At 47.5% G+C, this 27606-nt stretch overlaps 1 protein-coding gene across 2 annotated transcripts in view; it reads left to right on the forward strand.

Moving 5' to 3' along the window:
- Positions 1-27606, forward strand: part of LARS2 (leucyl-tRNA synthetase 2, mitochondrial) — a 143926-nt gene that overhangs the window by 40648 nt on the left and 75672 nt on the right. The window contains exons 6-7 of one of the 2 annotated variants that reach the window (XM_026500640.4): positions 12966-13055; positions 23278-23421. In XM_026500640.4, the coding sequence (XP_026356425.2) occupies positions 12966-13055; positions 23278-23421 (234 nt within the window). The remainder of the gene's footprint in view (positions 1-12965; positions 13056-23277; positions 23422-27606) is intronic. The other variant, XM_044384796.3, reaches the window with a different exon arrangement.

Below are 27606 nucleotides of genomic sequence, written 5' to 3' on the forward strand. Positions count from 1 at the left end.
AAACCTTTATATATTAGCAGCGATTCCCTGGTATTGCTCCAGTGGGTAAAAGGGGGCACTGCCTCTGTATTTCTATGTAGATGTAGAAGTCTGGGATCTCCGGGTGGCCATCACTGACATCCTGGGGATGGAGGACTTCCTTGTTACAGCTGGGCAGAGGTAGGAGCAGAGATTCCCCACTAGGCCCGTGCTGATATTGCCCTGATTGGGAAAGGGGACATTGTTACTGTCCCCATGTGGATGCCACTGACACTGTGGAGGGGTGGCCCTGTTAACCACAGAGCAGGGACAGACTTCCTGACTCCTCTGACACTATCCCATCAGGGAGAGGGAGGGGCATTTCATTACTGCTGGTTGGGGTGGAAGTCCAGATACCCTCTGTGGCCTCCACTGTCACCACCAAAGAGGAATGTTCATTAATGCCCAGTGAGGGTATAAGTCCTGGCTTTCCACTGACTTCCTCTGACACCACCCTGGTGCGCAGTTTGGGTTGCCTTGCTGTAGCCTCCCAAGGTTGTAAGTGTAGGCTCGCCACTAAGCCTTTGCTGGTGGGGGTGGGCTGCCATTTTTTCTGTGATACTGGCCAGAGTAGAGGGGTTGTCTAAATTTTCTTTCTTGCTAGGCTGTCCCTTCCCTGGTAGTCTGGCCCAAGAGAGCAGGCTTTTCTTTTTTTCTTTCTTTCTTTTAATTTTTAATTTTTAAAAAGATTTTTGTCTGTACTCCTTGACATTTCTGGGTTACTGACTTAGGTGCCAATCCTGGGACTTACAGGGCATCAGGAAAATCCATGGAACTCACCACTGTGTCATTCCTCAGGTGCTAAGGTCTTCAATCGCTCGGCCTTCTCTTTTTCATTTTTCAGAGTCTTAGGTTTGTTTTATGTATGGAATGATCAGGGTTTTTAGTTGTACCTCGTGGAAAGAATAGGGAAAAGTACATCTGTGCCATCATCCCAGAAGAAGATGGCATGCATAGTTTTAAAAATCCCCCCACCTCCTGTGAGATTCTGATCTGTGCTTCCTAGCCCCTCGCCCTTCCCTTAAAAATCATTGGACTAAAAGATACTCAAAATAATTTTCTATACTTTTTTCTAAGTTTAGCGTTTTATTTCTCGGTCTGTGTCACATGTGACAGGTTTCAGGCTGTGACAGGTTTCTACTACTCATTGCTCATGGAGCTTGCAGGCAGCAGAACAGCTCATTTTGCACACTGCTGTCACTGTTTTGCATCCACGGAATTGATGAATTGATATTTCCTCTTCCTCTGGATCCATTCCCGTGTCTAACAAATAGCCTTCATGCTATTCAGGAGGCCAGGAGAACTCATGTCTCAGAATACCTTTCAGATGACTCCCGCGAATCCTGAAATTTTCAAAAACGTTGCAGATAAACTTAATGTTCTTTTGTTCCAGAAAAATGGAACAATTGCAGGAGAGCTGGTTTGGCTCGGAGAGTTGAAATCCTGGCATCTGCCCAAGTAGACGGGTAACAAATTGCAGTTCAAACCCATTAGTCTCATCTGTCGTTTAATGGAGGGTTTTCTGTTCCCAACTGTCTGGTTGGAAAAGCTGTCTGTATTGTTGGACGGCCGTGATGAAATCCTTGTCAGCTGGCGAAGAACAATTACCAAGAAATTAAGCAAATTGTTGCTTCTCGTCTGATTATTGATAGTTGTCAGAGTCTTGTGTCGTTCGTAGCAGGAGATGGCTTTCCAGTTCCCATAAAAATGACGGTGCCCCAGAAAAGAAGGGTCAAGAAAATAGCAAGAAGAGGAGCTCACCGATCAAGCTGATTTCAGTGCAGAAAAACAGTGTGAGCTGCCTTGAAAACGGCAAAGACCACGATTTCCCATCCATTAATACTCATTCTCTAAATTGGCCTCAAGAGCGCATAGAACATGAGCCTTTCAAATTACGTGAGAGTTGAGCCGTCGCCTTAGATTTGAAAAGCAGGACCTTCAAGAATAAAATGCGTGCTGTAGAAAAGCACAGTGCCTAGCATTTGTCATTTTCAATTTTCATGAAATGCTCACTTTCAGTCTAAAGTTAGACCCGAGATGAAAGAACATAATTACATAAAAATGAGCTCTTAGACAAATGTTAGGTTCATGATTAATTAATTGCCCTGATATTAACACCTGTTCCCTCAACTCTGCACAAAGGAGGAGCACAGGGAAGGGAAAGCAGGCCAGAGGCGGAAACCTGGCAAAGGTGGAATTCAGCAGATGGTTGAAGGAAGGGGGACGCAAGGGAGTGGCCAGAGAGGCCGAGCAGTCCTGGGCGGTGGGAGTCTTTGGGAATAATAACCTGGGGAGGAGGAAGTGGTGGCCATGCGGTGTAGGATGGGGAGCCCTAGCCAGGCCTAGACTTGACCCCTGGCCTTTCCCTGTTGAAGGGAAAGGTGCACACGAGGTGAAATGCAGCAGAACCGGGTGGCAGGGACAGGTGTGGGGCCCAGCTGCCCCGGGAGTTAGGGTGGATGGTCGGAATACCTCTCTTTCCCCCTCAGTCAAATGTGAATGAGTAGGACAGGGGTGGGGATGATTATTCACAGAAACTTCAGAGAAAGGAGGACAGACCATGAGATGACGCCCTATAGGTGGCCTTAATCTTCTTAGTGATGGAGGGGACGTCCTCTCTGTGCCACCAGCCCAGTGCTGATACGTAGCTGGTACCCAGTCAGTGTCTGTGGAACGAGTCAGTGAGTGAGTGAACGAACAAACAGAAGCTTGACTTGGGTGGAAAATCCATCCTTTCTGCTCTCTCGTACCATCATTTTCTATCGCTCTAGCCAATTAGTGAGTCCCTTAGAACAAGGACTGGGTAGTAGACCCTCAGTGAATGTTTTCTCATTGGTGGATCAAATGGGGAAAAAACAGAATTCAGAACCAGCCTTATACCGGGGAGCTGAGAAACTGATCTCAATGGATTTGGGGGGGGGGGCGGGGAATTAGCCTTTGTTTCTGGTAATTAGAACATTGATCAAACAATGATCATTTGTTTTGGTGTAGAAGTTGCTAATGGAGGTCAACCTGGTTCTTTTTTTGCCTTTGGACGTTTGGAGGTTCTGTGTACAGATGTCTTAGAGTTCTTAGTGTGGTATGAATTGGGGCAGTATTTCTCTTGTGAACCCATATTTGGCAAAATTTAGTACGAAGAAGCTAGATTGTGGTTCTAAGAAAAAACATACCACTTTTTAAGAAAGCCTGTTGTGTGTGTGTGTCTGTGTTTTAGTAAGATTTTATTTATTTGTTTGAGAGACAGAGTAAGCGAGTGCGAGAGCATGAGCAGGGGGAGGGCAAAGGGAGAGGGAGAAGCAGACCCCTGCTGAGCAAGGAGCCGCATGCTATGTGGGGCTTGATCCCAGGAGCCTGGCATCATGACCTGAGCCAAAGGCAGATGCCCACCTGGCTGAGCCACCCAGGCGCCCCGAAAGCCTGTTGTGTTTAAAAAAATAGGAAGGGCTCTGTCTCACGGCTTTCTTTCTTTTTTTTTTTTTTTAAATATGGTGACATTTGACTCCCTGGAGTTTGGTATATTTGTTGCTGTAATGAAGATTTATTGGGTACCTGCTGTGCGCCCATACTGAGGCAGACGGTGTTGGAAAGACAAGCTGACCCTCTTCAGATAACCTGGATCCTCACCACAGTTGCCAGATGAGGAAAGGGAGGCCCAGGGCCGTGCGCCATTTGTCCAGGGTCCCCAGCGAGTCCATAGCAGACCCGTGGACAGAGTCCAGTGCTCAGACCCTGGTCTTCAGCCTGCCAACCCCATGCTCCTGCCATCCATGGCCTTCCACTGCTCTCAGGAGCTGACAGCCTGTCTGGGAACGTGAACAAAACTTGGGGACTTAAATCATAGGGGAAAAAGTCTGTCTTAGGTCCTAAGAGGAGGGACATGTACTTGGCATTCCGGACTGAGTCAGTGGGAGCGTGGAGCATTGGGCGTCATTCCCCCATGGCCTGGGCAGTAGACCAGTTGTCTGCCACGCTGTGGGGGAGTCTGGGGTACCCTTGGGACTCCACCTCCTCGTCTTCATGCTGAACGTTTGCCAAGTGTATTACCTACATTTTCTCATCAGTCCTTGCACCCATCCCAGGATTCGGTCCCATTAGTGACCCCTTTTTATAAATGTAGTGGTTATCTCTTGCATGATAAACTGTCCCCAAACTTCACGGAGGCAGCCTTTGTTACTTCACGGTTTCTGTGCGGTAGGAATCCAGGCCTGGCTCAGCTGGGTGCCCCGGCACAGGGTCCCTCGTAAGGCTGTCGCCAAGGCGGCGGTGTCGTCAAGAGCCGTCACACTGTAGGCTGATTCCAAGTAATAGGTGGTCACTATGAAATCAGGGAAGGTTGGAAAAACCATTTATAATTTTAGGAAAATCACCCATGCTCAGTGTCATCTTGAGGCAACCCAGTGTGTATGTACCTGTTGCCTTTTTTTTTTCCTGATACTCTTTTTATTTTTTCATTATATAATTGAAACCATAAAATATAGTCAGTTTTGTATCAAATATGTCGTTAAACATTATACTGTGTTGACATAAGTAAAGTGTATAGTATTTGAGCCATTTCATTCGTTCTAGCTTTAGTGCACATTATACTCAAACAGAAAGACACCTGTGCAAACCTTCATCACTCAAGTGTAAGTGTACGTGGTGTGTGTTTGGTTCACGCAGCTCTCCGTCTTGGAAACACCCGGCATGCACGTCTTATAAAAGTCGAGGTGACTTGGAGAGGAGGAAATCACTTGCAGAGGTGCAGATCCTGAGTCACTCGGACCCACGTTTGAATCCTAATTGTGCCTCCTCCTAACCACGCGACCTTCAACAAGTTACTCCGAGGCTCAGTTCTCTGATCTGTAAAATGATCATTTGTTCATTCAGCAGCCACTTACTAAACATCCATTGTACCAGGTCGTGTTCTAGGCACTCGGAATTTACCAGTGGGAGGCACAAAGACAAAACCCTTTCTTTCACGGAGGAACCTTGAAACCAGTGCGCTAGGAATGGGGAGGCGGGTGTGGGGGGGAGACAGGTAGACAAAACACATAATAAATAAGTAAATAGCAAAGTACATTAGAAGGTCATGAGTGCTATGGAAAGAAAAAAAGGCTGAACAGGGTAAGGGCAGGCAGGAGGATGGGGGGATGCAGTTTTAAACAGGGAGTTCAAGCCCATATTTGATAACTAGAGTAGCTGACTCCCGGGATCATAATAACTAAACGAGATGCTTCTAAACAGCCAAAACCGAGTCCAGCACTTGGTCAGTGCCTGGGAAATGCTCGTTACCATTATGGCTGCTGCTGTTGTTTTTGCTAAAAGCATATTCACCCCAGTATTCCTTTCTGGAGGCTGCTCCGGCTCCTTCCTTCTGCTTGATTTACCCAGACCTCCTGGGAGCGCGTGTTTGAGTCAGTCCAGGCGCAGCCAGGCAGGCCAGGGTGTACTTCTCAAGGTGCCATTTCACTCCCTGGTGTCCCTCCGAGTCGAGAGACCTGGATTCCAGGGTCCCTTCTGCCCCGCCCTCCCCGCCCCCCACCCCGTTGAGCTGGGCAGCCTTGGGCGCCGCCCCCTCCCCCAACCCCGGCCAAGTGCAGGTTCCTCGTGTGTAAAGCAGCGTGCACAGTACCTGCCTCCACAGAGCTGCCGTGGGGAGTGGGATGAGAGGAGGAGGGAAGAGCAGTGTGGGAGCACAGAGCCGTGTACAGACGTGTCCCATCACCTGCTAAGGGAGACCCCCGGCCAGGGCTGTGCTGCTCCACCTGCCTCCACTCTCTCTGCCCCCCCTCCTGCCCAAGGTCCCCTTTAGGGGCATCCGTCTGAGGATTTTGACATCTTCCTCCTCATCCTCTTCCCCTGAAGCCTCAGGGGAGGGCCAGGCCACCCTCGTGGGTTTTCCGCAGCCTCCCCTCCAAAAAGCATTTCTCCTCTGGGCAGAGAAACGAGCTGTCAGAAAGTCTGGATTGTTTTAAGCAGCCGACCCACAAGCTTAGGGAGTTACCCAATCAGGTTGCTGTGTGTGTTGTTAGAGAGGTGGGTTTTCAAGTGGTTATTTGTTATTATTTCCTGAGTGTGTTTGTCTTGGGAAGACAGCGAGGGCGAGGACTCACTGTGAGAAGGGAGCGAGTCTGTGCTGGGCAGGACAGGAATCCAGGCAGCCTGGTAGAGAAAGCCCTCTCAGCACAGGGCGCCGGGGACCTGGTTAGAAATCGCATATCGGGGGCGCCTGGGTGGCTCAGTAGTTAAGCATCTGCCTTCGGCTCAGGGCATGATTCCAGGGTCCTGGGATCAAGCCCCACATCAGGCTTCTCTGCTAGGAGCCTGCTTCTTCCTCTCTTACTCCCCCTGCTTGTGTTCCCTCTCTCAGTGGGTGTCTCTCTCTCTCTCTGTCAGATAAATTAATAAAATCTTTAAAAAAAATCGCATATCGACTCAGTTGTGCTCTCGCTCCTGTCAAAGCCCGACTGAGCTCTGTGAAGACACAAGGGTAGGACCGGATCTTGCGCTGATGCAGTATTTGGGAGGGAGATGTATTTGGGGGGAAGCTCTTGGCAGTGGTTCTCAACCCTGGCTGCTCGTGACATTTCTGGGGGTGGGGTGAGACCCAGGCACCAGGAACTTCCGCAGCTCCGTTCCAAGGTGCCACCAAGTTTGAGAGCCAGTGCTAAGTTGAGAGGACTTAGTGTGGGGGTGGCCGTTCATGTCCCGTTCCGGCAGATTTTCTCCCTCTTCCTCCTTCCAAAGCAGCAGGTGCACGGAGCTGTGGACTGGAACCCTGAACCAGCCCCAGTGAGGAACATCTGATGCAGCCTGGGGTTTTGTTTTTTTTTTTTGTCTTCAGCTGCACAATATGAGTCCTGAGGTTAGCTTCTCTGTCCTTTGAGCTATGCTGTGTTTTCAGAGCCCCTTCCCTCTAGGATTGGAGAACCTGAAATGGAATAAAAGACAAGGTCATTACCATACATTTCCTTTGGATGCGATGCAGTTAAGGAACAGTTGACACAAATGCACGGTATAGAAGCTCAGTTTTTTAAAAAGGGACGCGGACACCTCTCTCCTCTGTTTCCAGGCCTCATTGTTTTGAAGGCAGGAGGCTCACAGGGATTGGGGAGAGGTGGCAGATGTCTTTCCACTGGAAACGGACGCGTGGGGCGATTGCTCCTCTTTCTTACCGTGTTTATGTCCCAGTGTACCGGGCTGTTGAAGGGCTGACTTAATAAACACGTGGCCTCGGGTTTTTGTTTTATTGTGTTTAATCTTGAGAGTGAACCTGAACGTGGTGAGGCTGTAAGGCAAATTAAATGCATGATGGCTTTGAGTGGTGTTCGCTGTTCTGTGATCTGGGACCCGTCTCTGTCAGAGATGCCAGGGAACCGAGGAACAAAGACCCAACCAAATCCTGCCAGAGCAGAGAGGCTCTGACTTGCCTGGCTCTCCCCACCTGGGTGTGTGTGTGTGTGTGTGTGTGTGTGTGTGTGTGTGTGTGTGTCGGGGCGGGGGGCTTGCACCAGCGGTGACGGACGGAACAGCCTTGTGTGGCGGTCTCCATCTGGATCATGTTTGGCCTTTCCCTCGTGAACACCATCTCTTTGTAGTGAGAAGGTCAGTATTTGGGAAGGGATAGTAATGCTAAGTGACCATGAGTTAGGTCCTTTGTCCTCCCTTTCTCCTTGTCCCGGTGGCCCCTGCGTCTGAGTGTGTGACAAGGAAGCCGGCCTCACTGCTCCGTGATACACCGTGGACCAAGCCAAGGGAAATAGCCCGGCGACCCCTCCTGGGTGGCCAGTGCGTGCTCTGGTTCCATTACCGAGTGTGTCCTTAGAACACCCACTCAGATGGGCTTCGTTACCCCAGTTTTCTAGATGGAGACACTTGGGTAGGGCCACAAAGTAACGATGGCGTTAGGACTTGAACCCAAGTCAGTTGGCCCCACAGTAGAATGTCTTTCCCATAGATATTGCTCTCTCCAGAGTCTTCACGGAGTGAGGGCTGTGAACCTGCACAGGCCTCAGTGAGGTACCCAGAAGGTGACTGACCACCCCGATTCTTCCTTCACAGACCAAGTGCTGTTTCATATCAGAGACAGCAAAGTTGCCTCAACCTTCTTAGGCTCGGTCACGGCCGGCTCGGTGTGCTGCGGGAACCCCTGGCAAGCCCGGCTCGGGTATTCACTTGTGTGGTCAGTGAGGTATGGACGGCGGGCCTCAAAGGATGACGTGTTGAGCCCCACTTGTGTTCTGAGGGAGCTCACCTTCCGCGTTGGGCTCCGTGTTTGGCTGTGAATGTGCAAAATATTTTGAATGCTGAAAACCCGGCGTTGTAGAATGCAGAATTGCAGCGCAGAGGAATTGTGCTCGTTGAGATCCCAGATTCATAAATCTAGCCTCTTGACAGCCAGGCTGTGCGTTCAGGAGTTCAGGGGGATATAACGGTCGCCACCTTTATACAAACCTGTGTGGCGTGCGGCTGAATTGCGTTGCTTTTGGAGCTATCACTTCGAATTGCTTGGTTTTGTTTTAAAAACAAATCTACAGCGACGTGGGCGTTGGCTTATTTGGAAGGCAGGGGAATGAAGAGGGATTTGGAAGACAGTGCACATCCTTCGCCTGACTTCTCTGGGGCTCGCGTGGAGAGGTCTTACCAGGTTGGCGCTACCCCACAGCTCGTGGACAGCCGTGGCCAACGGAGCCACGGACCCAGGGCTCCCCCTTGGGGTCACCGTCAGGGCTGGGCCTGGGTGGGGGGGGGGGGCGGATTCTAACAGACACTATTTAAACTCTCATTTTTCAACAACTCTCTCCCGGGAGGGGAGTAGCCTGATGTGGCATCAAGGAAAACCGTGTGCCTCTCCGACTTCAAGACCGGAAAGTCACTACGTGATGGCATTACGTGAGATTCGCCAAGTCAGGCAATGACTTGCAGACATATGACACGATTGAAAATTTAGGTAGTAAAATCGATCGCTCACTTCCCAGTAGCACTTCGCATGCAGAACAGAGTTCCGGAATTACAGCTGCCTCCGCCCCCGGACTTGACAGGCCTCTCCTCCAGGTGGTCTTGGAGTTGGTAGAAGGGCAAGGAGTTTGTGTCCCATAGCATTTCTGTGTAAGGCTGCAAGACGTCCTTGGGAGAGATGCCATCACACCAGCTGGAGCAGGAATTCTAAGTTAACTTGTGTTTCTGCCTATGTGGCTTTTTATGGAATGCCCGCCAGGGAGTTGTTCTGTTCACTCTCCCTTTATCTGCCTGTGGTCACAGACTCAAAAACTAAAAAGATCAAAACCGGGTGGCTTGGTTGGTTAAGTATCTGCTTTCGGCTCAAGTCATGATCCCAGGGTCCTGAGATTGAGTCCCGCATCGGGCTCCCTGCTCCGCGGGGAGCCTGCTTCTCTCTCTGCCTGACTCTCCCTCTGCTTGTGCTCTCTCTCTCGATCTCTCTCTCTCTCTGACGAATAAATAAAAATCCTTAAAAAAAAAATAAAAAGATCAAGGGGCACCTGGGTGGCTGGCTCAGTTGTTAAGCGTCTGCCTTCAGCTCAGGTCGTGATCCCAGGGTCCTGGGATCAAGCCCCACATCAGGCTCCTTGCTCAGCGGGAAGCCTGCTTCTCTCCCACTCCCCCTGCTTGTGTTCCCTCTCTCTCTGGCTGTCTCTCTGGCTGTCAAATAAATATATAAATAAATCTTAAAAAAAAAAAAAAAAAGATCAAAACCCTTCCAGCAGGGTTTCTCCCCTTGCTACTAGTGACATTTGGGGCTGGATAATTTTTTATTCTAGGATCTGTCTTGTGCACTGTAGGGTAGCACTTCCACTACAGTAGTGACAGAGATGTCTCCCGAGAGAGGCGGTTCTGCCTTGAGAATCCTTTTCTTAGGGAAAGAAAGGAAGAAGGGCCATTAACATCTTTGTGAGCCCTCCCCCCCTTGCCCAAGACCTTTGTCCACAGGGCTGGGTTTTGAGTAAATAGTTCCCCTGACATGGAATTTCTAGTCACTTGACAAAAGTTAAAGCTTCTCAGCAGTTTAATTCCAGAAAGATGTCTTGGATGATTTGTACCGAGATGAGGCATTAGAAGATCAGAAATAGCTATTTTGGTTTTGGGGAGTTTTTCAAAGTTAGCAAATCCAGAGAGGTTCCAGAAGGGTTCTATAACTTTTTCAGGGAGTGCATTTCCGAGCAGGGTCTATCTTGGACCACGGTCGTGGTTCTTCTGGGACTGGCCCCTGGGGAGCCTGGCGAGTGTCTGCAGTGACATCACTTCACGGGTGGAGTGCACGGTACTGAGGGTACCGGCTGGGCATGGGAACAGGCAGGCAGGACGGCAGGTCCCGTCTTCAGGGCATCGCCCACCTCCTCTGGGCGGGCCTCCGGTGCTTGCAGCCCTGGGGGCAGGTGAGGGAACATACACTGAAATCAAACTGTCTGGAGGGGATTATGGTCCTCGGAGCCGTGGTTTTCCAGCTGTACTCTTTTAGCAGCTGACATTACTTTTTCTTCAAACAATATGTGCAGAAACCTAATATAAATAAAACAGGTCAGAGCCAAGTTTGAGGCCAGGGTGCGAGAAGGGGGCCCATAGTCCCCCGTCCCTCACCTCCCTTCCCCTTGCTTCCGCTTCCGAGGAGAAGGCACTCTGCATTATGCGGCTGACTGAAAGTAGGCTAATGCCTGGTTGGATGACAACCTTTTCCTTTTTCTTTTTTTCCTGACTGGATCTATCATCTTTTTTTCTTTTTCTTTTCTTTTTTTTTTAAAGATTTTATTTATTTATTTGACAGAGATAGAGACAGCCAGCGAGAGAGGGAACACAAGCAGGGGGAGTGGGAGAGGAAGAAGCAGGCTCCTAGCGGAGGAGCCTGATGTGGGGCTCGATCCCGGAACGCCGGGATCACGCCCTGAGCTGAAGGCAGACGCTTAACGACTGAGCCACCCAGGCGCCCCTATCATCTTTTTTTCTATTTTAGGTTAAAGTGGTTTTCAAAACCATAAACCAAGGTGGAGATAATAATGCTGTTCTATTGCTGTTTAATTTTTTTCTCAATACGGAGGCAGATTCAAGGGCTAAAACATGTACACGTATGTACATATATGTATGCATTGGAAGTATTTTGATATCCCCTTAGGAAAACTTAAATATATAGAAAAATAGAGAAAAGAGAACTCCCCTCCCCTCCATGTAATGTTGTCATGATTTTGGTCACATTTGCTTCACGTATTTCCTTTAACTTCTAATGGATGAGAATTTTAAAAGACATTTACCATAACAAGGTCTGGGAATATTTTTACCCAGTCCCCCTCACCCCACCACCCCCCACTGCCCCAGTTCATCTTGGGGACTGACGTGATTTGAATTTCATTTGTGAAACCTATGTGGGGATACCAATTTGATTCAACACGCAAACATTCTTTTTTTTTTTTTTTTTACTTATTTTTTAAATTCAATTAATTAACATATAACAACCTGCAAGCATTCTTATATCCATTTAGATTTGGGGGTGCCTCAACCCGAGCAAAACAAACATACAGAGCATAGCTTCCCGCCCTGGGTTTTGTTAGAAAATGAGAGTTCTTAAGTGGCCTGTTTGGAAGACTGGGGAAAATGAGTTCTGTGCTGTGCCTGCAAGGGCTGGGGGTGGGCAGGGAGCTGGTAGAGAAAAGATAAGGAAATCTCAGAAGGTGAATTTGGAGGTTTGGGGGAATAAGCCCGCCCATTGTGTGCTGGGCCCATTCTTGAGTTGGCAGAGTGCTGGGTGTGTGACATTCCTGCAGACCTGGGGCCCCAGCTCTGGCATTGTGTGGGGCCGGCCCGCCGGGGACCAGCCAAGCTGTTAGACTGGCGGGTTATTCACTACCTGCCTTGCAACAGGAGGAGGGAAGCCAGTGATCAGAGTTGAATTCCTTGTTTTCTCAGGGTTTACGCTGCTGTTTTTACAAAATAGCACATAAAAGGACCCAGGAATCTTATGTAAGAAAAATAGCCCATTGGGGCCCCAGTGTGACACCTTGCCCAGTTCCTGGCCCACTTGCCTGCCCTCCCCTCCTGGGTTTTCAACTGTGTCTTCATTCATTCATCTGAAGAATGACTGAGTTGTTTGCACTTTTGATAGAAGTACGCCTTATATCAATAGTCCATTCCAGATGGAACCATTTAGAATGGTCTCTGCCCTACGTTCATTTCTATGTTAGCTATTTATTTGAAGTTAAGGACCACTCGAAAAGAAACAGTGTGACAGCGTAGAGGTTTTATGCTTACTTGGCTTTATCAACTTAGAGATTGGTTGATCAGTAACTTGTTTTTAAAGATTCTATAGTAAATGTGTTTTCAGGACAAATTCTTGGAACCTTAGATTTAGGCATGGAAATACAAGCCAGGTGATTTCTCAGTAAGTTTAATTTTTAATAATGGTTTTAATGGGTCTTCCTGACCAGGCAACAGCCTGATTCACCTAATGGAATAAATGGAATATAAATAAGTCTAAAAAAGCTTCCAGTGCCCAGTCATACGTAGAAACACAAGATTTGTTTTCAAATGACACCCGACTGAAGCAGGCAACTATTCCTCTTGAATTTTGTGGTTGCTTTCAAAATGAATTACGTTTGGGAATTAGCGTCAGGATCCCCAAAATACATGCAGACAAAAATGGTAATGCCCAATTTCATACAGTATCATTCACCTGTTACTTGCATGGCCCCAGGGAGAGGTGTGCAGGAGACGATGAGTTTCTTATCATTAAACTGACCCCGGGAAAGGTAGGGGTGGCATTTCAGTAATAGCTTTCTTTCCAGAACGAATTGCTTCTTCCCTCACTTTACGAGTTGGCAGAAGATATATAGGTTGGTAAATATTTTTGCGGTATGATTGCTTTTTAAAAGTGAATCGCAAGGCCAGTGCGTACGTTCGTGGTGGGGTGAGGGGGAATGTTTACAATGGCCTATGAGTGATTTTTTTTTCCCCTTCTCTGGCAGGAAATAACTACCTGTTTACCAGATTACTACAAATGGACTCAGTACCTCTTTATTAAGCTCTACGAAGCTGGGCTGGCCTATCAAAAGGAGGTAAGTTAAAGTTAGCTGCACTGTAAAATTTTTGTAAATCTCAGTTTTATTAGAGCCAGGCCTGGGGCTTCTGTCTGTCTTGAATTCCACCACTAGGTGTCTAGTGCCTATCCTGACGTCAAGGAGGGAGCATAGGAAGAGAGGAAGTTTCTCCAGTCCCAGCTCAGCTACCTCACTCAGCCTGGGTAACTTCACTCTAGGAATTATGGTTTCTCATCTGCTACGTGGGTGGTTGCAGCTCTCTTGTGTGGCCTGGGGAAGATTTGGGGTGCTATTTAAGGAACAGCTCTCATAGGGGCGCCTGGGTGGCTCAGTCGGTTAAGCGTCTGCCTTTGGTTCAGGTCATGATCTCGGGGTCCTGGAATCGAGCCCCACGTGGGGCTCTCTGCTCCGTGGGGAGTCTGCTTCTCCCTGTATCCCTCCCCTCCCCCTGCTCATTCTCTCTGTCTCACAAATAAACAAAATCTTTAAAAAAAAGTTTAGAATCAGTATGGAGACAAATGCAGAAGGCTCAGTTTGAATTTCAGAATAAAACCAAAATGTCGTCAACCTTGACAACATGAAAATCGTATGGCTGACCAAAATCAGGAGGTGAAATTGGGGAAGAAAAGTAGAAGCAAGCGGGAGGTGATCCCTTTATCTTTCATAACAAGGAGGCGTGGTGAAGAACTAGAGCTGTACGTCTGTTTCGTTTCGTCTTTTAGTAGTTAGAAAGGGAGTTATTAAAGCTCAAGGTAATAAAGACCGCAGACACTAGAAGAGGGGTCGGGGCTGGAAGGAAGGCTGCGTGATCATGCTGAATATCTCATATTTCATGGCAGAGCTTCAGTAAAACTGTCTGAAGGTAATACGCCAAAATCAAAGTGTGATTTTACTAAAGTTACAATGGTAAATACCAGAAGAGCCAACGGACAGAAGCTGCTCATAGTGGGGGCATATTTTGATAACCATTCCGGACTATTTATGAAGTTCTTTTTTTGATACGACACCAAAACTCAGCAAGTGGTGGTTTCTTCAGAGTTAGCTGCAGTGTGAAATCTGAAACGTCAATGAACGTCTATACTCTGCTACATTAAAATGCATTGGCCTGTCTTGCACTTTGAATGGATTTTTTTTTTTTTTTTTTCCCCGTGCATCATCTTGTAACATCGTGCACCGGTCCCTTGGAAAACCCGGGTCTAGTGAGTTACGCAGATCTTCCAAATGTTGCCATATTTCATCTCAGAATACCCTCAGAAGAGTTTTTAAGTGGTGGGAAGCTGTGAAGTTCATGGTGGGCGGATGCAAGTTCTCTACAATTCTGATTTTTTTTTCCCTTCAAAGTTCAAATTTTATCATTGGCAACCGAAACCATCCGTCGTTTCCCTTGGAGCAATGGGCTCACTTTGTTTATTTTTGCGAACGTGTTTGCCAGATTCCTAAGTCTCAATCACCATAGTTTATCATCAGTCCCTCTTTCACATAAAAACATAGTTACACGAAAAAAAAAACTGGCTGATCCTGCTTGCCCCTCCAACAGTCGCGTGCGTGCTTGTTCTCGAGACAACTGTCCCACTGTGCTGTGTGGGAGCACTTAGGCCTACATCCCATTTCATCACAGAAAATACGACGAGGATGTGTGCTCAAGAGTTAAGATTTAAGAGCACGGATACATTTTACTGCTTCGTCAAGCACGTTAGTGGTGAAACTGACTTTTTTTCCCCCTTTCTACTGGGAGTGCACGGTGGTAAAGGATCCAGGGACCCCTCGTGGAGTCCGGTGCCACCGCCTGGCTTCATGCTGAGGGCCGACCGTCTCACCCACCATCACTTATGCACCCTCAGTGCAGATGTGAACACAAGGAAAAAGGCAAACAGGGTCTTATTATTATAATGAAGAGTTTTCACCTGCAGACCCCAGGGTCTTGAAAGGGCCTCCGGGACCCCCAGAGGTCACACTTTGAGAACCACTGTCCAACGTAAATAACCCTTACCCCCTGCTCCCGTCTTTAAATCAAGAATATTAAAATGTCGATGATTTAAAATACATTGTTGTTGAGCTGATTTTATTTTTTCGGAGGAAGACTTGAGTCCCCATTAGCCTTTGGGGTGAATTGATGGAGAAGTTTGTGGAACTGGATCATGACTGCTGTTCCACCCCTGTAGACTCTCCTGGGTCAGTTTAATTTCTTAAAACGCCGTAGCTGTTTCTGGGCCCGGAGCCCCCTCAGGTGGGGAATGGTGAGAGACGAGAATACCTGTCCCAAGTTCTTGCCCACGGCAGATCTTTTTGTATTGTGAAAGCATGGTTTCCCCAAGTTACACACCTGGTTTCCACACAAATACAAAATGAACAGGCATCAGAGATGTTATCCAACTCATTAATTAGTGAGGAAACCAGTCGTATGTTAAGAATGGTTCAAATCGAGATTTCAAGGAACAGAGATTTATCGAGTCAAAGGAATACTGAAGTGAATCCGCTAATAGAATCCAAGCCACTTCATGGCCTACAAGGCAGTAAACCTAACTTTGGGAGCTGTCTTTGCTGTCAGACACATCATTTGCGTTGGCACTGCGTGGGAGCCCGTTGGCATTACTCTCAGACAGAAACCCTTTGCATTGGAATAAGTTTTCTACAAGTTACCCTCTCCCGTCGCACCCGGGCAGGATTGTGAAATAACTCAAACCATAGTAAACAGGAAGTCAAACAGAGGCACCCACCTCTCGAAAATCAGATCATCCTGGGGGATGTGGGCCCGTTAGACGGCCCCAGCCTACATGGAAAGGACACCTCCTAGTCCCTTTGGTCTGTTTCTGAGATGTGGATAATTTTTCTTAAGAGCATTACTCAATAGTCAGAAGTAAAAGGGTAGAAGGAGAATCAGTAGGAAAGCATCCTAGAGTCCCACCTCCACTCCAGATTCCGTGCTGACCTGGCAGCCTGACAGGCACATTTCCAGAAGAGCCTCCCTTGCTCCAGCCATTACATCCCAAAGGGACCTGCACACTGGCATCACCCATGGGTCCAAGGCAGAGGGGAGAGGAGATAGCATGAGCTACATTATGCTTCCCAGGTGACAGCAAGGATGACTCAGATCCGAGTAAGCCAGAGAAAGCCCCAGCAAAGCAGAGGGTGCCCTGTGGGTAAACCAGAGTAAACAGTTGTTGGAAGAGTGTAAACAGTTGTATTGGATTAGCCAATGTTCCCTCGCCTCAGGGGTGTGGTTACTGTTTATTTTACATGCATGGGATGTTGAAATGATGGGGTACATTGACTTAATAGGGTCAACATTTCTTGCATGGAGCCCTTACATGTGCTGTGTAATATTCCTTCCTAGGATTTTATTCTTTGTCACTTTATTTTCTATTTCAGTTGAGTTTTTGAAGATATTGAATATTTATCGTAATATTCCTATACATCGGACACTTGGCCTCTGTCTCTGCGCTCGGGGTGTATTCATGGTACCTCCGTTTTACAGCACGTCAAACCCAAATAGGAAACTGAACCTCGTCACTGTTGGGTTCGTTCCAAAGCCAATCACAGGCAGCGTCTTAGGAGCTAAATAACTTTTTTAAAGATGGAGTTCTGGGAGAGGGTCTCATTACGTGGACACGGCCATCCTGCTGGCTCCAGATGTCTCTCTTCTCCTCGTTCCCCCTACACCCTCACCCCTGTCGCGACGCATGCCCCTGGGGAATCTAGTCCAGTGTCCCCACTGACAGCTTCTCTCTTAAACAACTTGTATTAATTTCCTATTGTTGCTGCTGTAACAGATTACCACAAACGGGGTCGTCTTAAAACACAAATGGATTGTCTTACAGTTCTGGAGGTCAGAAGTCCATGAAATGGGTCTCACTGAGATAAAAATCAAGATGTCGGCAGGGCCGCCTTCCTTCTGGAGACTCTAGAGGAGAATCTGGTTGCTTGCCTTTTCCAGCTTCTGGAAGCTGCCTGCATTCCTTGACTTTTGACCCCACTTGCCTCCCCATCCCCAATCTTCAAAGCCAGAGCATAGCATCTTGCAAGCTCTCTGCTCTGGGCTTCCGTCCTCCCATCTCCTTCTGATTGACTCTTCTGCCTCCCTCCCCCTTTCTCTTAGAAGAGTCTTTGCCATGACTTTGGGCCTGCCTGGTTAATCCAGGCTAATCTCTCCATCTCGAGATCCTTCATTCGATCATATCGTCCAAGACCCTTTCGCCGTGTAGGTAACATATTCACCAATTTCGGGGATCAGGACATGGACATCACATCTTTGTGATTGTTCTGCCTGCCATAAGCCTCTTCTCCCGGATTCCCTGAAGATTAACCAAGCCGGTGCTTGGGAAGAACACGGGATGTCTAGCACACAGTTGGTGCTCGGTAAATGCCTGCCTGAGCATGCCTGTAGAATTACCTGGAATCATGGTTCGTTTAAATTGGAAAAATAGGAAAAAGTTCCTAAAGCTTCCTGGCTAATTCTAAGGCAGCCCATCCACGGCCAGGTATTAGGGAAGAATAAGGTAGCTTATTTTCTGGATTTCATTAAGAAAGGTTGTGTTTTTGTTGTTAGTTGTTGCCTGAAAGGTTTTTGGTGTATTAATTTTTTTGAGTCCACCCAGCCACGATCTTAAGGAAAAATCATAAATAGAGTGCAAAAAATGCACATTCGGTATGTTGTCTGAAGATCAACCTTAGCCCTAATCCAAGGTATTATATTCCATGTAGGTCTCCTTTTATTGGCTAGCTATTTCCAAATTGGCTTTAAAACATAAAACGAATTGGTGTCAGTTGGTATTCCGTTCAGAGGGCTTATTTCAAAATACAAACTTTTGAAATTAACACCAGAAAGTTAATTGACTCTAGAAAGACTGCACGGTAGCATTCCCTGTGAAACATACTAAGCCAAAAATAACCCGCCTATTAATGCCTTGCCTCTAACAGCATTGTCATAACTTTTTTTGAAATCGGAGATAGCCTTAACCCTTAAATTCAGCTCTGGTATAAGCAGTCTAAATGAACTTCTATTTGGCGAGAGCATTTTAGCAGAGCATTACCAAACATAGCTGGAGTGTTGAAGTCTTTTGTCCTTAATGAGTGCCATCCATCAAAAGGCTCATTTCCTTTGCAAACGGAATCTCTTCTTGCTCTCGCGAAACAAAAATATTTTCAGCCAAAACTATGAATGTGAAGACCTCCACTTGGCAGAACCTTAATTTCACCTCTCTGGTTTAAAAAAAAAATGATGTGGTAGAGACAGTTAGTAGAGCGGGTGCTGTGATGCTTGAACGTTGTAGGGAGTTGTGGATGCCAGCTGATCTGTGATTTTTGTCCTTGGGCTCCTGCATGATTTCAGAGGCAGCGGGGCACGGAGCTAATGCACTCACCTGAGCGAGCTAGGTTTGCAGCGAGACCTTGCGTTCTGGGGAGCCTACAGGACCACACGTTGTGCGCAGGCGGGCAGCCTCTCCCGCTCTGCCCCCTGGTGGCGTTGGAACGTAGTGGCAGTAAATAACCGGTCGCCTTGGAAACGCTCCTCTCTCCACTCAGTCCAAACCCAGGCCCATTCTGAATGGAATGGAGCAAGATGGATATTGAGAGTTTGATTTTTTAATAAGATCTATGTGGTGTTCCTTAATAAGGTGTGGTTTTGTCAGGAAAAAAAGCTAATGGACCTTGAAAAAATCAATATCCTAAAGCATCCTTCTGGAACCCACAGCTGCCTCACATCGTACTCAGGAAAGGTTTTTGGTAGTGGGAAAGCAGAGCCCGAGGAGAAAGCAGCAAGGAAGACGATGGAGAGTAGCCAAAGGCCTGAGGAGTGAGGTATTGGCCAGGAGACGAAAGCATGCTAGCGGGAGGTGTGATTGAGAAGGGACTGGCGTCCTAGGTAAAGGGCGAGGCCCAGGGAAGGAAGGGGAAGGAGGATCCAAGTGGAGGGGGAGGATGAGATGAAGCAGGAGGATTGGAACAGGAGGCTCCCTGGGGCAGTAGACGCCACACAGCTGCTGTGTCACAGAGGGGAGAATCGATAAATGAGAATTCGAGATGAAAACACCCTGAGAATCCCCAACGGAGCCCGTAGTCGCCCACACCCCTGAGAACCTACAGGCCAAGAAGGGAAGGGGGGGGCAGAAATGATGGGACACCCACCATCACTCTTGTGAACCTGGCTCATTGAGGTTTGATTGTGTCACGGGGTGCATTTCTAAGGGGCTTTCTGAAAGCTTCCCACAAATCACTCAAACAAACAAAAATATGAATCCTGGTATTTAACTCTTCCGTGGTCAACTGGAGAAATTGCTCTTACTTGGAATGGCTCCTTCTGTGATGTTCCCAGGTAACTTAAGTGAGGGAAGCAGTGGGCAAAATCTCCCAGAGTTCAGTGTGTTTGCAGGGGTTTTCATGATATCATGGGTTGATTTAATCATTTATTGATTTAAGGTTGATTTCGAAATACGGGTACAGGCTGTGTTTTACAAATAAGGCTAGTTAATGCTGAGGGAGCACAGAGGTGGCTTTAGTGGGTGATAGCAAACAGAGGTCAACCAGGAAAGGAAAGGACTGTAGTCAGGGACCTTGTCCCGAAACGATATTAAATGTAGCAAGACTGTGCTTGAGTAGAAATCTAGGTGTCCATCAGAGTCAGTGTTCAAGACGTGAAAATCCAGGAATGCTGGATGAGAGAAGACCCTGGTTTCAAGGGAAGCTGTATGATAGAGACTTTTGTAGGAATGGAGACCTGAGAAAAGGGATTTGGGAAGCAGGTCCTGGGGGCTTTACGAGGCTGCACATGTTATACGCCCAGGACCCTGGTGGCCCTGCGTTTGGCTCACCCCCTGGGTTAGCAAGCTGTGGAGAGACTGCACTTGAACCCTGCCAGTCTGAGGATGGGCCGGATCGTGGTCCTGGGAAAAAACGCCAGTGGGTTCTCCCAGCTGATACGTCTTTGATTTGAGATGCTGTTTCCTATGGTGCTGTTCCTCTCCCCTCAGGACTTTCACGGGGGCAAAATTGGTGTTGTGTTTTGCTTTTATTGGTCTTTTCATTCAATGCGAGAGTCTTATTATAATGTATAAACCTCTTCGGAACACATCTCCCTCGTTGTATTTTGTGACCTAGAGCCTGAGAGATGCCGGGCTGTGTGGAAAATGTTGATAAGAAAATAAAGTCCTATTTGTTTTTGCAATCTGCAGTGCTGTTTGCTTCTCCCATATCCTCAGAGGTAGGCTTTCTTGCTTTCTTCTCTGTTTTATACAGTTTTAGTCGTGCATCGTTTTTGGGGGGGATGGGGGCTCTTGAAAGACCTGTCATGTTCCTAAATAATACTTGGTCCTTTCATTTTATCTTTTATTTTTTTAAAGATTAATTTATTTATTTGAGGGAGAGAGAAGAAAAATGTGAGTGGAGGAGGGGCAGGGGAAGAGGGAGAGAGAGAATTCTCAAGCAGACTCCCCACTGAGTGCGGATCCCCATCCTGAGATCATGACCTGAGCTGAAACCAAACTTAATGCTCAACCAGCTGAGCCACCCAGGTGCCCCTTACCTTTTATTTGAAGCCCCCCTGTAACAGAGAGGAGAATTGATAAATGAGAATTCAAGATGGAAAAACCCTGAGAATCCCCAGCGGAGCCCATAGTCGCCCACACCCCTGAGAACCTACAGGCCAAGAAGGGAAGGGGGGGGCAGAAATGATGGGACACCCACCATCACCCTTGTGAACCTGGCTCACTGAGCTTTATGACTGTGTCATAACCCCTAATACAGGCAATGATAATAGATAAGTAAACCATGCTTAGTTTATAGACCTCGAGTTTTTAGATCTGAAATATTTTTGTCTTATATTTTGTCTCTATTTATGGATTCGAGGTTTTCGAGGACGGTGGAGGGAGAGGGAAAAGCTCATTCGGTGCATACCTTTCCCCCTCTGCCTCTGTGCTTCGCAGTCTTCCATTTTGCGGTGAATGCACTATGTTTTAGTTGTAAAAGCACAGCCCATAGATGGGTTAGTCTGTCCTCCACTCCTAATTTTTAGATGTATCTCTAGATCAGTCCTGTCTCGGCAGGAAGTAAAGAGCACACCTGAAAGCGGTTATTGAAGAAAATGTGATGAAAGGACTGATTTTGTGCAGGGTTTAGGACAACCCACAAGGAGTGGTCAAGCACCTGGCGCTGGCCGCAGAGGGAGATCTTTGCCAGCCCAGGCTGAAGGGGGCGTTATTGGAACTGGGAGAGCAGTAGCAGAGGCCTGTGTGACAGAGGCTGCGTTGCCTTTGGGACCAACCGCCAGACGCACCCCAGTTGGGAAGATGCCAGAGTGCCTCTGACTGCTTGAGTGTAGGTGTAGGGCGAGTGTCCAGGGGAGTGCAGGCGCAGAGGTCAGCTTCCTACGGTGCAGACCAGGGTGGAAAGAGGATTTGAGGGGCAAATGGACAATGCTTAGCATAATTTCTTCTTAGAATTGCTTAGTAAAAGTTTATTTATTTAAAAAATTTCTTTTAAGATTATTTATTTGAGAAAGAGAGAGAGGGCGCATGTGCATGAGTGGGGGGGAGGGCAGAGGGAGAGGGAGAGAGAGAATCCTCAAGCAGACTCCCTGCTGAGCACAGAGCCTGACCTGGGGCTCCATCCCATGACCATGAGATCAGGACCTGAGCTGAAATCAAGATTCGGCCACTCAACCGACCAAGCCACCCAGGCATCCCTTATTTAAAACATTTAAAAAAAAATAACGTGTATCAAGTCAAGATATTTCAATGCCTGGACACATCTCGTTCTTTGGATTCACTGTATTCACTTGTATTCATTGCCTTCTTTGTCCTAAGTTTTAGCTAAACGTCATAAAGGAACAAACATCGACAGAAGAGGTATTTCTTTTAAATGACGACAGAAATGAATTAGAATTCTGGAGAGAGGCTTCATAATGGTTAAGACTGCAGGTTCAGTCAGTCGGACCCATCTATGGGGATAGATAGATCTCAGAATATTGTTACCTTTCAGGGGCAGATACTTATTTGGGAGAAGGCAGAACAGAATCTTCTGGGATGCCGGGAATGTTCTGTATCTTGATAGTGAGCAATGATAAAAATTCGTTAAGTTGTACCATTGGATTGATCCACATTGCTCTCTGTATGTTCTACCTTAATTTAAACAGAAGTTTTTAGGGGCGCCTGGGTAGCTCAGTCGGTTAAGTGTCCAACTCTTGGTTTTGGCTCAGGTCATGGTCTTGGGGTGGTGGGATCGAGCCCCGCGTCAGGCTCCACGCTCCACGGGGAGTCTGCTCGGGATTCTGCCTCTGCAGAATCCTCTGCCTCCCCACCTCCCCACGCACACTCACACGCACCCTCTCTCTCAAATAAATAAATAACTCTTTAAAAACAAAGCAAAAACGGGAGTTTTTAAAAGTTGCGGAAATTTTTATAGTTTCGAGAGACCCGAGTTCCTGCCCTTTCTCTCACTTACTGACTGTGTGACCTTAGACAAGTTATCTAATCTCTTTATTCCTCAACTTCTTCCTTGGTAATATTGGGGTAGGGATATTCTTACCTTCACCTGCTGGCCGGTGAACTCACGGGTGTAGGTAGTGTGCCTCACGAGACACAAGTCTTTTGCTAGCACCACAAGGGTCTCTGGCCCAATGAGTGAAGTTTGGTAGTAATTCTTGCTACAGGTAATAATAATAGCAATAATAATAATAGGAAAAAGAAGGAGGAGGAAGAGGAGGAGAAGAAGAAGAGGAGGAGGACGGGGAGGGAGAGGGGGAGGGGAAGGAGAAGAATATTCTTACTTCTTAATGTGGTTGCGAAGGCTTACAAGAGCCAACCTTAGTTTGGCCCCTAGCACAGCATCTGATGCATGGTAATCACTCAGTAAATGTTACCTGTTTATATTCAGATAAATATATTTGTTTCCCCTAAGATAACCTGGTTCTGCTAAGGTCCAGGTACCTTTTTCCCCCCTCTGTTTACTAAAATCCCCAGTCCTGCAGGTTCATCCTGTCACACAAGAAGAAACCAGACCTGATTAGCGACACGCTCACAGGCTCCCTCCCAAGCCTGCTCTAAGAGGAAAGCACAGAGGTAGTTCGTGCGCTCTGTTCTTTTTTACAATGCGCTCGTGGTTTCCTTGCCCAGCAGTCCTCCCAGGGAGACGCCCTCAAGTCTCAGAGCAGAGATACTGCCCTTGCAGACCTGCTTACGGGCCAGGCCCCTTGAGCTGACCCATGTGCTCACCACACTGCATCATTTTGTTCTGTGAATGATAACAGGCCTTGGTGAACTGGGACCCAGTGGATCAAACAGTGCTTGCCAACGAACAGGTGGATGAACAGGGCTGTTCGTGGCGTTCTGGAGCAAAGGTGGAACGGAAGTACCTCCGACAGTGGTTTATTAAGACAACTGCTTTTGCAAAGGTGAGTATCTGCCCGGTGTCCCCCCACCAGCAATGCTGTCTGTATTGGGAGGCTACGCCAAGGTCTTCTGGGAATTGGAGAGCCTCACTGTTGGGAATGAACTCTAGGAAGGGCTCTTGGAGCCGTAGGTGTGTAGACTGGAAGCACAGGAGCCTCAGGGTCGCTCATTGCGAGGGAGATGGGTTTGGGAGTTTCAGAGGTAAGTCGAGAATGGCACCTGGGGTCGTTGTCGGCCATTGTTTGCTGACCTTTCAACACACTCAATCATTGTGCTGCCATAGAGGCCCAAAAATGTTCAACTTCATTTGCGATCATATCAGCAATAAAGCTAGAAAGGAAAAAAGTATCTTTATCTGTATAGTACTAGTAGAAACTCCAGAAGGATAGTAGGACATTGCAGAGGGTCCAGAGAAGACCATCTAAAAGGAGTGAAGCAGGGCACCTGGGTGGCTCAGTCGTTAAGCGTCTGCCTTCAGCTCAGGTCATGATCCCAGGGTCCTGGGATCGAGCCCCACGTTGGGCTCCCTGCTCAGCGTGAGTCTGCTTCTCCCTCTGCCCCCCACCCTGGGCTCATGCTCTTTCTCTCTTTCTCTCTCTCTATCTCAAATGAAATCTTCTAAAAAATAAGATACAAGGAGTGGCGAGATGGTTGGTCTCCATGAAGGAAGACCAGAGTGAAAAGGAACTAAACCAGGAGCCAAATCTTTGATTTTAACTCTTGTTGTGTCCCTGATTAATATTGTAAACCGGGGGCGCCTGGGTGGCACAGCGGTTAAGCGTCTGCCTTCGGCTCAGGGCATGATCCCGGCGTTATGGGTTCGAGCCCCACATCAGGCTCCTCTGCTGTGAGCCTGCTTCTTCCTCTCCCACTCCCCCTGCTTGTGTTCCCTCTCTCGCTGGCTGTCTCTATCTCTGTCAAATAAATAAATAAAATCTTTAAAAAAAAAAAATATTGTAAACCGGCAGGAGTCAGGAGGCTCAGTTTTCTCATCAGTAAAAGGAGAGGGTGGCACCAGGTGGTTTTTAGGGTGCCTTCTGGTTCTTTCTGTGTTCGGGGATTGAAGGCAAAGCCAGCCATTGAAAGAGGGGGCTTGCTTATTAAATCACCAATAGCCTGAGCAGAAGAACCCATTCTGGCTATGCCAGAACCACTCTGCAAAATACCCTTCGAGCTTACCAAGATTCAGGATATGGAATTGAGAGATCACTCCCTGAAACTCGAGAGAGAAATGACTGGAGCCAATCAGGGACACTTCCCATGGCAATTTGATGATCTCCATAGTTTTTTGTTTACGACTGGACATAAACAGGATCTGAAAAGGTAAAGACATCTTGAAAAGCTAGTGACTACATGCCATGGTAGTTCTTTCCCCATGCTAGTCACCGTAAGGATAGTGTTATACCCAGCTGTAGTAGCCCCTGGGGTGCTCTGTCAGAGAGACGGTAGTGGGCTGAAATGCACTTTGGGTCCAGTCCAACACTGTACTTCTTATATGCCAAGAAAGCACAAAGTTATATAATCGCTGATCACTACAAAACTTGGCTGAATTAGAACCGCACTATACCAGCTCGCAATCCCAGCACCATATGGATGTATGACCTCCAGTTATCTCACTCAAAAGACAGGTCTTCAATGAGGCAGTTTTCCCATGATAATTTCTTCAGAATGTAGCAGAGAAGAGCATATGGAGTTGGAAAACTACCCATTAGAACTTGTTAACACAGTGCCTTGCTCCTTTGAAGCACACGGTAATATCGAGAGATTAAGAAAAACAAAGCTGCAGACATCGTTTCTGTAACATCCCAGGCAGTGGGAGCCCCTATCTGCTGACAGTTGGGGTCCACTGCATTATGGGGAGGGAAACCAGGTCACCTCCAGATGACTCTAATAGGCATTGTAGGAAAGGCTATCTCATTAGCTCTTTCTTTTTTGACCTCTGCCTCCAGTTGGAAATGTTATAACCTAATGGAGGGACATTATTCTTTAAATTGTCAGCTGTGAATTTTCAGCTGTTCAGCAGAAATTGTTACCATGGTGATTCACCTGGTTCTTGCTGAACTCCTGTGCAGATTTATTGAAAAAGCTGTCTTTGGAGGTCAGCACTTGGTTTGTCCTGAAAATCAAGAGGAGAGGGAGTGGTGTGGGAGTGGTAGGGGCAAGCAGAAATCTACGTTCGCTGCAGGTCCTCAGCTGAGGGCTGCCCACGCACAAAAGCAAGACTCCAGAAGGCTGGACAGAAGATCGGAAAGAGACTGAGAGGAGATCAGGCACCAGAGGACTGCACCGTGCTCAGGGATCTTGGCAGTTATGGCCCAGCCAGAAGTATGCAGTTGAGACCCCCAAAAGGCCATATGTTAGAAGTATGGATGTCACCCTAGGACCAAAGACAAAATCAGAATAGACTCCACTTAATAAAAAAAAAGAATAGATGCTTTCGAAAGAAACTTTCAGAACAAAACGCAGCACCTTTAAAGGGAGACAACATAATCCAACTCTCTACATGGCAGGTTTTTATTTGCACGCCCCACATATAATAAGAAAGCACTAGACTTGCGAGAAATCAGGAAATTGTGGCCTGTAATCCTGAGAAAAAAAGGGAGGGGGGCAGCCCAGTAGAAATAGATCCTGAGATGACCCAGATGTTAGAATTAGGAGATAAAGCCAGAGACATCTGCTATATGAATGGTCTGGGACTTAAAGGAAAAGATGGTCATGATGAGTGAACAGATGGTGAATCTCAGAAGAGAAATGGTAACTATTTAAAAAAAAAAAAAAGAACTGGAAATCTAGAACAGAAAAGTACAATATCTGAAATAGAAAATCACTGTTTGGGCTGCAGAGGGATGAGTAAGGGTCAAATAAGGCCATAAAGTTGGAGGAGGGCTCCTTCCTATCGGGAATATCATGTGTGGTGGCCCCAAAATAGGAATGTACGTGATGATTTTGAGAATGACTGTATAAATGAAACAGAGTCAAGAGGAGAGATTGAGTAGGGCTGGTCCAGCTGGAGGGAGGGGGGGGTGCAGGGCGGAGTGAGGGACCTGATCAGGCAAGGCCTTTTAGGTCTTAAGGAATTTGGACTTTATCATGGGGGCCATGGGAAAGCATGGAAGGACTCCAAGAAAGGGAATGACGCGGTCAGATTTGTGTTTTTATAAATTGTCTGTGGAAAGAGCAAGTGTGGATACAGCGAGAGCATTTGAGAGGCTCTTAGAGTAGTCCAGGCATTGCAGAGCTTAGACTAGGTGGGAGTAGTGGGGAGAGATTGGCAGGTTAGGAAAATACTCAGATGGTGACATTTGTCACACTCGGGAATCTATTGGATGAGAGTGTGTAGGAGGTGACGTTATTAAGAAGGACCCTGATTTGGACACTAAGTGGATGATTAAGCTACTGACTGCCGTAGGGAGTCCTGGAAGACATAGTCTTGACCCTTTGGAGTATGCAGTGGCCCTGAGACTGTTGAGTAGAGATGTGCAAATAATAGGTGCTTGGATAAATGGGTTTGAAACTTCAAAGATCAAACGAGATAAGGCATCCACCTTAAAACCTGGTATGATAGAAATAATGTTGAATCAGGGAGGAGGTCCTGCTCCAGGGAGAAGAATCAGTTAGCGATGCTTTTGGCTGCAAGTCGCTGAACACCCGAGTTAATGGTGGCTTAAACAAGGGGGAGTTGACTTTTCCCACATAAGAAGGCCCAAGTTGCTGGGATTGAACCAGGATCAGACTCTGAGTTGGCATCTCGGTGGTTATCTCAGCCCTTCCTTCCTGCCTATCACCTCATGGTTGCAGGAGGGCTGCTGCAGCTCCAGACATCACATTTCCATTCAAGACAGGAAGAAGCAGAAGGGGCAGTGCGAGCAACTGTTTCTTTTTCCCATAAAGCAAGAACTTTCCCACAAACCCCCAGCAAAATTCCACTGTATTTTCTTGGCCCCAGTTGTATCATGTGGCTACTCCCCAGCTTCGAGGGAGACTAGGAAAGCAGGCATGGGCTTTTTAGCTTCTGCAGTCAAGCTGTTAAGCTGTTTGAGGGAAGAGGGGGGACAGTGGGTGCTAGGATGGCCAGGTGAGCTGTGCCTCCCACAGTCATCTTTAGAGCCTTGGGTCTGCTTCTGGTTTGGCTGCACTGGGGGCTGCCTCTGTGATCTACAGCTGGTGGTCTGCAGGGGAGCGTGGCT

This window comes from Ursus arctos, unplaced genomic scaffold (genome assembly GCF_023065955.2).
Source record: "Ursus arctos isolate Adak ecotype North America unplaced genomic scaffold, UrsArc2.0 scaffold_14, whole genome shotgun sequence".
In the NCBI taxonomy this organism is placed as follows: domain Eukaryota; kingdom Metazoa; phylum Chordata; class Mammalia; order Carnivora; family Ursidae; genus Ursus; species Ursus arctos.